Source organism: Peromyscus californicus, unplaced genomic scaffold (genome assembly GCF_007827085.1).
Source record: "Peromyscus californicus insignis strain IS unplaced genomic scaffold, ASM782708v3 Scaffold_5__1_contigs__length_169319896, whole genome shotgun sequence".
NCBI lineage: Eukaryota > Metazoa > Chordata > Mammalia > Rodentia > Cricetidae > Peromyscus > Peromyscus californicus.
The window spans coordinates 39,604,994-39,617,812 of NW_026294573.1; the positions used below are offsets into that span (position 1 = coordinate 39,604,994).

The following is a 12,819-nucleotide window of genomic DNA, read 5'->3' on the forward strand; positions in this document are numbered from 1 at the left end:
GAGCCGCAGCCAGGAGAAGCAAGATGTGAGAGAACAGGTAACGCCACGAAGCCACGTGGTAAAACATGGATTGATAGGAATGGGTTGAGTTGTAAAACTAGCTAGCAAGAAACCTGAGTCATAGGTCATACAACTTGTAATTAATATTAAGCCTCTGGGTGATTTTTTTTTTTTTTTTTGGTTTTTCGAGACAGGGTTTCTCTGTGTAGCTTTGCGCCTTTACCTGGAACTCACTTGGTAGTCCAGGCTGGCCTCGAACTCACAGAGATCCGCCTGGCTCTGCCTCCTGAGTGCTGGGATTAAAGGCGTGCGCCACCACCGCCCGGCTCGGGGTGATTATTTTATAAGTATCTATAGGACCACAAGCAGGAGAGATTGATCCAGAGAAACTTTTGGCTACATATTTGAAAAGGTGTTCACAGTAGTTTGGTCTTAGTTGCTTTACTTTCTGGGTATTTGATTGTGAATATAAATGCAAATTGTTTGCCTTTGGTGATAAAAGCATAGGAAAATTGATTTCTCAGTTTTATAAATTCTAAGGAAGAATTTTTCATGGGAATCATAGAAGTGTACAGGTCTTTGGATTCTATGATCCAAAGCCTATTTATCAAGAGGTTGGAAAATGAAAAAAAATAGAAGAAAGAAATCTCCTCTGGAGACCACTGTGACTCTGAAGTTCTCTTTTGTGATTTGGAAGAAATGTGCATATTAATACACAATCTTGCTCTGCACTGATTTCTGCTAACAATTCTGTATACACATTTCCCCTATAAGCTTTTAAAGAATAATATATTGTCAAACATCAAAATCATATTTATTTAGTGTTATTCTTCTCATCACAGACTCTACTTCTACATAGTTACCATATTTCATACTTAATAGAGTCATAGAAAGATTCCATAGTTTAAAAAGCCTCATGAAATCGCATATACGTGAAATATCGTTATTGAAATTAAATAGAAATTCTTCATATTTCATATATTTTCAGTACAGACTCTACTATAAAAACTGTTAAAATTTTTGACCCACAATCATATATGCATATTTATTATTAAACAGTGAGAAAATATTGAAAGTGAATGAGAGTTGATTCAACAATATTTCCTGAAGCTATGTTTCTTTCTTCTTGTGGCAAAGCAGAAGGATCTGGTCCCCAACAAGCTGAAAACACTGGAAATTTTAGTTAGATCCTCCTGGGGATGATATAAGTTTCACATAACTAAACAATTCCAAAGAGACATACATCTAGGACAACAAGAGAATTAAAGATATGCTATCACCATTAATGCTATTTACCTTTGTTCCGCAATTGCAGATACTTAAGAAGGATTGTTATAGAGAAGACTATGAAACACAGGAATTGTAAGGCCATCATTATCATGTCTAATTTATGGAAACATGGTTTACATCTAGATTCACAATCTAGAACAGAAAGAGTTAGAGTTAATAAAAGGAGCTTAGGAGTATATGAGACAGCAGCCCAAAGACAACCACCTGAAAAGATAGGCATCGTTATCCCATTCATGATCATCTCTAAGTAGAACTGAAGCATCAGGCTTGTTTTGTGACTAGGACATCTCCATTAGATTTCTAAAACCACCAGAGCTAAGAGAAACTTCCTTTTTAGACCTTAACTACCTAACCTAGCACAAAATCAGTAGCTGTAGGGACTGGAGATAGCTTGGCTCATAGGAATCTTCATCAGATTCAATCTTGGACAAGAGTAGCTATGAGAACAGCATTAGCTGCAGTGAAGTGATTGAGTTCCCTCCACAGATTATGAGAACAGACATGACTGGCCCTTTCATCAGTGTCAATAAACACTCTTACCTTTGACCTGTGAGGACCCAGCTCAGAGACTCACTTCCTAAGCTAAACAAACAGTACACAAGTATTTCTCTATAAATTACTGAATATCTATCGATAGAATAGTTAATGTTTATGTCATCTTCCAGAAAAAGATGAACAAAATTTTTGAAGCAACTAGAAATATATTTTAGACAAGATAGCACAGTTTTGACTTTTAATCTCTGGAAGGCAGGGAACCAGAACTTGTGTGTGTGTGTGTGTGTGTGTGTGTGTGTGTGTGTGTGTGTGTGTGTGTGTGTGCGCGCTTCCAGAATCACCATTGAACATATCGTGCAAAAATTATCTGATATCAAAAATGAATAAATTTCCCACAATCACCTTGCAATAGACGATTTTAATGACTAAGTGATCTCCATAGTATAGAAGATGCAAAAGAAGAAACTTGAAACCAAGTTGTTGGGGTATTTGATCACACTGTGAACACCAAGTTTGTATTTGCATTAACTAAATAAAATTAACCTTGTGTCAGGAGGCTGAGTTAGCAACTAATTGACAGAAAGTGATCACAGAGCCTCAGTGGGCATCCAGGAGAGATAGAGAGATGCACTGGAAGTAGTAGGAAAGAATTGTTTGTTTGTTTGTTTGTTTGTTTGTTTGCTTGTTTGATGGTTTTGGTGGAACAGAAGGATGCACTTTTTGGGAGATACCACCAAGGAAAAAAGATTAGGTAGTTGCTAATCAACCTCTCAGAGACAGCATGATTACATTTTAGCCTTTGAATCTTGAGACTTATTTATAAATAGAACTATAGAGATTTAGTTAAAGCTATCTTTATCGGCAGCGACAGAGCCAGTGCCTGCAGGAAAAACATTCCCGTCAGGCCACTGCCAGAGAATCAGGCTGGTAACTGTGGAGTCGCAATTGCTGGCTGAAATAGCAGTAGATTAAGGTATAGCCACTGTGCCAAAGTTAAAATAACACCAAGTACTGAAAGTAATAGCATAGTAATATGGCATGAAATTTGGAGCCAAACATACCTGTAGGTCCATCTTGGCCATGTCCTTTATAATCTGTGTAATCCACTATATCCTCATCCCTAATAAGATGACAGTAACAGAACTACCTTTTAGCAATAATTTAGATAAACTCAATAAAGTGATTATCAAAATTCTTGGCAAAAGGAAGTACCCTCTAAATATGATTTATTAATTAGGAGTCTATGTGTTAGATAAACTAATAGAGTGAATAGATTTCAACTTCTCCTTTGAGTCACATTATTTTTGAATCAATGTTAAATTGTAGCCTTCTATCACTTTGGACTCAGATTTCTTAGCGAGTTATCTAGTTGCTACACTCTGCTTTATTATGAACTCAGCCTATGAATTCTTGTGTCTCCATATTGCAGCTTTACTCTGTTCTATAGTAAATAATAAATATTGTTTTGTGAGTTGGAAAAGAGCGGTTCTCTTTCTTTAATTTTATGTGTGTAAGTGTTTTGCCTACATGTATGTCTGTGCATCATTTGTATGCATGATCCCATCCTGGCTAGAAAATGGTGTTAGATCTTCAGGAACTGGAGTTACAGACAGTTGTGAGGCACCATGTGGGTGCTGGGAATTGAACCCAGGTCCCCTGGATGACCAACCAGTGCTCTTAACTTCTGAAATATCTCTCTAGCCCCAAAGGTTGTTCTTATAAATAATTATTGTTCTTTTAGCTACTGGATCCCTGTATCATAACAGAGTATGGTACATACATTTAGTTTGCATAAAATGAAAGAGAAGAATTTAAAGGAGTTATTGATTTATATAAATGTCTCTTTTTCATATTAATTTATTCAAGACTAAGCCTTAAGAAACTGCAATATTAAAAATAATTGAGGGGTTGGAGAGATGGCTCAGAGGTAAACATTTGCTGTGCAATCATGAGGACCTGAGTTTTAATCCCAGGATCCACATAAAAGAAACCCTAAAGCTAGGTGTGTCTGCATATGCAACTATAACTCCAGCACTATGTGTGGCAGAAAAATGTGGATCATTTGGGCTTTCTTGCTGCCAGCCTAGCTCTAGATTCAGTGAAAGACATTCTCTTAAAGAATAAAATTGATAGAGATAGAGTAGGAAATCCAAAGATCATCTCTTGTCTTTGAGAGTGAAAGCACAGGTCCAAGCACCTGCACACACAGATGTGCATATACCACATGCACACACACATACACACACACACACACACACACACACACACACACACACACGCACAAACACACACACTATACCATATGTGTATACACACACATTGTCTCCAAACAACTGTATTCTGGAATTTGTGATCACATTAAATCTACCCCAGAATAAGACTCACATGCATCAATCACTCATCAGTTTGAGGGGACAGAAGGTGATATTTCTTACAAAAAGAATGACATCCTTTAATTTTCAGTGTTTCAGTTAGTGCTCCTCTTAGTGTTTCACTGTGTAATGTTTAATGGATATAGCAATTAACTGTAGATCTGAAAAAGCCCAGGAAATATTGGTAGTGACCTTCATCCCTAAAGCCAAATTTGCTTTGGAAATCTCAGAGTTGAAAGGTATAAATCCAACATCTGTAAAGTAAGAAGTAAGCTGTGCATAGCAGTGGGAAATGAATGTCATTTAGTTTTAACTAAACTCTACACGTGACTTTAGAATAAAGTTAGGGAAAAAATCCCTTAATAATTCTATCCTTCATGGGTCAGTTACCTTGTATCTTGAAGATAAAAGTTAAAAGGTAAAATAAAGATAAAAAAATTGATGTTGTAAAGAAACCAAAAATTAATTTTTTCATGCAGTTCTCATTAAACAGGGCATCTGAAAAAAGAAGAGAACATCTTTAAAATACACATATCAAAGAGCCACACCAGACCAGGAAGCTGCTGCTAGGAGAGCAGGTTTCCCCTTCAGGTTCTGCATCTCCTCCTATCCTTAACCATCTTCCTCCCTTCTTCCCTCCCTATCTTCCTCCAATCCCATCTCCCTCCCTCCCTCCTTGTCTCCTTATCTTCCTCCCACCCCATCTCCCTCCCTCCCTTCCTTTCTTCCTTCCTCCCTCTCCCTTTCTTCTTTCTTTCTTTTCTTCATTCCTTTCTTTTCTCCTTTGTTTCCTCCTTCCTCTCTCCCCCCTCCCTTTCTCCTTTTCTTCCTTCCTACCTCTCCCACTTCCTGGATCTGGCTCAGGACTACACATTGGTAGACCTGATTTTGTGTCAACTACTGAGAAAGTCTGAGCACTAAAGTTCATCGTGGAGATAAAATTTGCTCCTCCAACTTCTCCCACATTAATATCCCTCTTTACCCACACAATTTTATACCCCCTTTTCAAAATAAACTCTTTAAGTCCAATTTGTGTTCCCTATGTACTCCTGGACTTAGGACCTTCCACCAGAACATGGTTGACCTACCACAAATAACACCATTAAAGAAGTTAACTCTCCCTTCTCAGCAGCTATCAGTTGCCAACAGTTCCTCAGGTAGGGGAACTTCCTTCACTCTTTATTAGGGTTTTGTGTGGCTTGAGCTTGGGCATGGCTTGAGCAAGATGGGTGTCTTGCACATACAGTCCCAGCCACTGTGAGTTCATATGGCACCTGAAGTTTTTACAGCTATTTCACTCAAGAGGCTTATTAGCTTTTTTCTAAGATATGCTCACTCACTCCAAAAAGTCCCCTCTATTGACTGAAAATTCATCTTTCATAACTCAGTTCTATGACCTTAGAATTATTCATTCTTTTTTCAAAGATTGTCTTTCACCATTTCTTTAGTGTATGAGTACATCCCTTCATCTCTACTTTAAAAAATATTTGTAGTATCTTACTTACTTTCTACTTGAGACATGTCTTATTATGTAGCACAAGCTGAGCTCAAATTCTATCATCATGCTGTCTCAGCCTTTCAAGTGCCATCCTTCATAACTTCTGATTCCTACTTATTCTTGTGAACTATGATATTCACAAGCCATTGCTAGAGAGCCCTATCTAGTCACAGCAACACATCTTTTCAGTCAATTCCATAATTCTCATGTACTGCAGAGTTTTTAAAAGAGAGAGAAAACCCGTACTTTTAGTTAATGTAGAAAAACATGAACTAGTATCTAAGAGTATAAACCCTTCTCTTCCCACCTACACACAATCTGTTCATACGAGAAACTTAATTTCTGCATATGAGTGTTCACACAGGGTAGCTTTGTTAAACATATGACAACATTTTCCTGATATTTTTTTCATTCATCCATCATGTCTTCTAGGAGTGAGGAATGAACAAATAATCACACAATCTGCAGTTTACTTACACATTTTTCTTACTGCTGTTCTCTCTCTCTCTCTCTCTCTCTCTCTCTCTCTCTCTCTCTCTCTCTCTCTCTGTTGTTGTTATACACTTCACTGTCATAACAATTTCAATGTATTGAATTTGAAGGAATTGAAAATGCTAGTTCTAGCACTGAATACCACGTGACAGTAATCAATGTGTCCTAATGATTTAGCATTCATAAAAAACCATGGAGTATGGTTATATTTTTGTCAAAGATCAGAATATAAGTTCAAAATGATCAGTACCATTTTTATGTTGAGATAGAATCTTGTCAAACTTCTCATGTATAAAACATTTATTGAGATAACATTAAATGTCTCTAGAACTCTAAGATATGCTTAATTATAAATTTTCACTGTTCACTTTTCCTCTCATACTGTACACTTAGCATCTGTCTTACCAAAATGAGTATCAATGATAAAAAGGCATAGGCAAAGGATGTTCTGCAATGCAATAAGTCCTTTGACAGTGATTAGTTCACTGCTTTATTCTCTGTGCTTCAAGTTGACAATTAATCCCTCATGACAGAGTACTCACTTGCTAGGATGAGATTTGTTTGCTTCTCTTCACCAGTTAGAGGGTTAAGAACACAGCATGTGATACTTTCCTGAGACTGGTTTCTGAGGATAAGAGTCATCTTCATGTGGAAAAATCTATCTCCATCCTGTGAGTGTGATATTGAAGAATATGGAACTACCTCCCCTTGGCTGCCTCTCCACTCCATTCGGGGCTGTGGGAACCACCCTTCTGACAAGCACGCCACAATGAATCCATCATCATCAGGACTCTCAACATGGATTTGCATCTTCAATCCAAATGCTGATGGAAATGATGAGGACATAAAAGTACAGTGATTATACTGAGTTTGGACTGTCAGGTTGGGAAAAAAGGAGTCACAATCATATGCTCTACAGTCTAATAACGTGAGTGTACTGACTTCCATACTTTCTTTTCAAGCTAGGCTAATTTATTGCTATGTGGTGTCTATATGTATTTTTGAGATAGATATGTGACTTGTAATCACTAGTTAGCTATTTTAAAACCTAGAAATATGAAAAAGCCATAAAATAACACCAAGATAATTTCCATGTATTTCAGTTTGTTGGGCACAAGGACACTGGTATACTATATTCCATAAACAACTTACCTGCCACACTGAGGTTCATGCTGGTCACATCACTGAAGCCACTATCATTAAATGAACATTGGTAAAGTCCATCATCAGAAATGCTGATATTGTGAATTCTGAGGGCCACTTTGCCCTTCCCAATGGCCTCTTTCACAAACTCTGTACGATTCATGTATTCAGGTGCAGCTTCTCCATTGACTCCATGGCCACTTCCATACTGATAAACAAGTTTGGAATTGTCACTCCTGAACCAGCGCACCTCCATATACTCTACACTGCGTGGTGGGGACACCTGGCAGCTGAGCTCAGCCTGGTCTCCTACTCTAACCACCAAGTGTCTAGTGGGAGTAGTCACCATCAGATTCTCTGTGGAGAAAAATTGAAAATGAAAACAAATCTTAAATTAATAAGACTTTGCTGCCATTCAGTGCTGAGAAGAACATATCAAATCCTACCCACAAGGCCTAGCTCATCTAAATATTCAACTCTAATTACATTTCTTTTCATCTTTCAATGTTTTTTGAAAACTAATGTTAACTCATTCTTATCTTTAAAATAGATTCTAGTGAAGTAGGAATTCCTAATGATCTGTCTTATTACTTAAGAACTGTATGGAAGCCGGGCGGTGGTGGCGCACGCCTTTAATCCCAGCACTCGGGAGGCAGAGGCAGGCGGATCTCTGTGAGTTCGAGGCCAGCCTGGTCTACAGCGTGAGATCCAGGAAAGGCGCAAAGCTACACAGAGAAACCCTGTCTCGAAAAACCAAAAAAAAAAAAAAAAAATTAAAAAAAAATAAAAAGAACTGTATGGAAAAATCGGTCTGGCATAACTATTTTGGAATTCTGGAATCTATTGAAGACTTTTTATTGGTTTCTGTGACACCACCTATGACAAAATACCTAAGAAAAATAGTTTTAATGAGAAGATACTATATTAACTCATGGTGGCAGAGGCTTCACTTCATGGTATGTTTTTCCACTGTTTCTCAGCCCTGCTGAGACAGTGTCGATGTGGAGAATGTGAAGCACAGTCTTTTTTGTTGCTAGGAAGCACAGAGAGTAGAAAGGACAAGGATAGGGTCTTTCCATGGTGTTCTCCACTTGTCCAGTTCCTCCAACTATGCACCACCTCCTACTTCTCTCCCCTCTCATAATGCCATAATATCATGAATCCAGTCTCATCAATTCTCAATTATTGAATCTCACAATTATACAACCCTTTAGCACATGTGTGTCATTGGAGAAACTTCAAAATCAATTTGTAATTAGCTAAAGCTTCATTTGAAGGTTTGGATAATTGTTATTTATAGTCAACAGTACCAACTACCCCTCACAACCCTTAATTTATTGATAAGAAGTTGTTCATGTTCTCCAGGGCAGCATGGGTAGCCTTTGAGAGTTAGGAAGAACAAAACCAACTCCATTTTCCAATGATTGGAGCACTATGCTCTGATCTATTATTATTGCCTCTAGTCACATAAATGTAGACAAAGAGGTGCTTAGTTATATTTGTAGCTTCTCCTAAAGTTAAAACTTTACCATTTCCTAACTGAGGTAGCATCCAGATTGTTTTCAAGTTTTTTTTTATCATTTTTATTTTATTTTTGAAAGAGGGCATTCCAAAGCAACTGTGTATACGGGGAGAACTGGAATTGCTATCTTTCCACCTAGCACTGTCATTCTTTCCCTTGCTACATAATTCATAATTGATAAATAAGATGCTTTTAGTGTTTTGAAAATCACATCCTATGTTAGAACATTTAATAAAATAAGGCTTTTTTAACTATCACATTTTCCTTCCCTAATGTTTACATAATTTTGATTAACTGTGTTTGCCATTTTCCTTCTCTCCGACAAATCTTGAACATATCTTTCAAGGCAGAGATACTAAGCACAAAGACTCTTCTGTTTTTGTTTGTCTATGATAATGTCTATCTATTCTCTACATTTGCAAGATAATTAATCTATTGTGATATATAATCCTAAGTTAGTGTGGGTTTCCCCCTCCATGCATTAAATATTTTACTTCATCTATTTCTTTCTTGTATGGTCTCTATAAAATTGAAGGTAATTTTATCTTTTTATTTTGCAGGGATGGACAGATTCCTCCCCGTGACTGCTGGTATTTTAAATTTTATCTTCCATTTTCATTATACTTTGACTATTATGTGCAGAGGTGCATTTTTTTCAGTTTGCTTTGTCTCTTACCCTGTTTGGTGTTCTCCCAGTTTCCTGGATATGTGGGGAATTTTAGTCATGGTTGCATGGTGTGTGCCACGCTCCCTTTTTGCCTTTTTTCTCCTTGTATTACCATTGTCTGCATACTATATCTTTAAGAGTGTCTCAGAGTTCTTTGATTTTCTCTGCAATTGTTTTAGGCTTTCTTCTCTTTATACATTTCTATGATTAATACTCAAGGTCACATTTTTTTCTCAAGTTTCCTCCCTTCAGTCTACTCTTGAGCTCATAAAAGAATTCCTTATTTCTGCTATGGTGTTTTGTATCTATCAGATTTCCTTTCATTACTTTATAAGAATTTCTAGATATTCTTATAGTATCCATTTGTTCTTTCTTATTTTCCATTTTTGCACTTAGATCATTTACAATATTAATTATGACCTATTAAATTTCTAGGCTGACAATTCCAGATTATCTGTGTGGTTTTACTTGTTCTGTCATTATGGATTCTGGCTTTGATTCTCAGTGTGTCTTGGAAATTTTTGTTAGAAGTCGAATACACTACAGTTAATGTACCCAGATGTCATGTTTTAGTGATGTAGTGCTAATGTGTGTGGGGGAGAACGAGTAAGCATTCTGCAGTTTTATGATTTGGATTCAGCCTTTTAGTGAGCCTGTGCCTTTGAGTTGTGACCTTCTTGAGGGGTTCTCAATGTCTCTGTCTCCTAAGTGGGACAAGATAAAAAGAGGTGACTTGAGCTCAGTATTACCCTTCCTTCTCCCAGGTCAGTTCAGTCAGGTCATGAAACTCAACAGTAATGCAGTGAGAAAACAGTTCATCTTGATGGCAGAACTAATTAATGTGAACCTATTTCAGAGTGGTTACTTTCTCCATTTCTCCATTCTCACAACAAGAAACTGGTAGAAATGTAGAAAGTAAAAGGCACCACCCAGTGCCTACCAATGATGGGGCTTATGTGGTGGTTCTGGTTCAAACCATTCTACATTGTGACTCTAGTAACTCAGGGGCTTCAGCTTATATTTTTCTGCTTTACCTCTTATTTTCTCAGAACTTTCTTCTCTCCTCAGAAATTCCAACCTGGTAGATTTCTGCTCCTTTCTGGTTCTGTACCTTGTGGGACAGTAGTACACTCTGTAAATTTCATTCCTTGAATCTAAGGAGAGTTGCTGACAACTTTTTGACTTTTTTTACTTGATATTGCAAAGAAATAATTCTGTTAACCTCTTTCAATAACAAACTGGACAGTAGAAGTCTATTTTGCATCCTTTTCATAATTGCAATGGATAAGAAAAAAAGAAAGTGTTCTTACGGGAAGTTGATGCTGATGTTATCACTTGCAGGAAAGTGAAACACACATGATACCCAGAAAAACAGGAGTATACAGACTTCATTATATCTGAAAAGGACAATAGAACACGGTAAGAAACAATGAGATATGAAGTATAGATTGTCTAGATACACAAAATTGATTCATAATTTTAAAAAGAGACAACCTTAAGTTTCCATTAAGAATAAATCTCAGTGTTAGAAAAATAAAAGAGATTGTCCATGTCATACATGGTTCTGATCAGAGGAAGACTTCTCAGTTCCTTTATCCCTCTAGTTCACACTCTGTGGTTCCTTTAACCTTTTGACCAAACTTTCAAAGTGAGCAGTACCCCCAGCAGTTATATTTAACAAAGAGTGGAAGAAAAATATTTGAAGCAAGTTAATGGATTTAGGGAATAAAAACAAACAGTATAAAAGCATGCATGTGTAAATGTGAATGAAATGTAAGAAAAAAATATTTTTAATCCAAGGGATTAAAAAAGTATATTGAGATCAAATTGTGAATGAACTAATGTCATTTGTTAACAATTGTATATATTATTTTTAATCAGTGGAACAGTGCTAAAACTTGTTAATTAATTATTTTACTGATAACTTTTATACTTTAAAATGTGAAAATGTTTTGTGACTATGTTGTGATAATTGAAAACAAAGACATAACTTTACAAAAGAAAAGGTCTGCATGAATTACACACTAATGACTTTTTCAAACCTATAAGAAAAAACATCAAGAGCAATTTCTTAAATTGAAATTTGGGAAAAATAAAGAAACAAAAGTTAAGATTTACTAATCTTGGAAAGACACTGAAGGATGCCACATACACTTGTAATAAGATTAATCACACTTACAACTTGCAAGCAAATTGTTAAATTTTATATATATATATATATGCATATGCATATACATATACATAAAAGCCTTCAAGACGGCAGATATTAAAACTTAGCATTATTTGACTTGCTTTTTTCCCTAAATTAGAAATGAGGATACAAAGCATGAAGAATCAACTTTTCTTCTATTACCGATTAGAAGATGTATCATAATTTATGGTTTCTCCTAAATCATCTAAGGTCCTTACATTAAAAAAAAGTCACTGAAATGCAGAGGAAGGAGAAACAGAAATCCAGTCATTGAGACTTATAGAAATGCATGGCACATTGTAGAGAAGAAAAAAATAGTCCTATGTGATGTTCTTCACTGAAACAGAAGAAAAAAATCCTAAAATTCATATAGCACCATAAAACATAAAAGACCCCACATAACCAAAACAATCCTGAGCAAAAAGCTTTGGGGATTACCACACCAGGTTTCAGTCTGTATGACAGATCAATAGTAATAAAAACAACGTGATATTGGCACAAAAACAGAAGCATAGAACAATGGAACAAAACAAGAAACCCCCAAATAAGTACATGTAACTACAGCCATTTGATTTTGACAAAGATGCCAAGAATACACACTGGATAAAAAGCAGAATCTGCAACAAATGATGCTAAGGAGGAAAGATGTAGAAACATGTTATTACAGTCATACTTATCACCCTGCACAAAAATCAGCTCCAAATGGACTGAGTACCTCAATGTGAACCTGAAACACAGAAAATTATAGAGTAAAACACAAGAAGTACCTTATAAAATCTAGGTGTAGGAAGGGATTTTTTTGAGTAGGAGTTCATTTATCCAGGAATTAAGGCCAAGAGCTGACAACCAAGACCTCATCAAACTAAAATTCTCTGTATTGTAAAGAAAGCAATTAAACAAAGAAGTCCACAAAGTGAGAGAGAATCTTTGCCAGCCATGTAGCTGGTTGAGAATTGTTATCTAGAATATATTGTTATCAGATATTTGATCACACTGTGTGAAAACATGTTGCTTTTTATTCTGATTGGTTGAATAAAGAGATGAATGGCCAATAGCTAGGCAGGAAAGTATAGGCAGGACTTCTGGGCAGAGATAGAAACTCTGGGATGAGGAAAGGCAGATTTTCCCAGTGAGATGTGGAGGGAGACA

The 12,819-nt window shown here is 36.4% G+C and overlaps 1 protein-coding gene across 1 annotated transcript; it reads right to left on the reverse strand.

Moving 5' to 3' along the window:
- Positions 1-6,663: 6,663 nt before the first annotated feature.
- LOC128096971 (selection and upkeep of intraepithelial T-cells protein 7-like) lies at positions 6,664-10,871 on the reverse strand. Its single transcript, XM_052717187.1, has 3 exons — positions 10,801-10,871; positions 7,300-7,649; positions 6,664-6,971 (listed from the first exon to the last, which is right to left on the reverse strand). Exons 1-3 carry the CDS (start codon positions 10,869-10,871, stop codon positions 6,664-6,666), a joined length of 729 nt encoding a protein of 242 aa, XP_052573147.1.
- Positions 10,872-12,819: the final 1,948 nt, after the last annotated feature.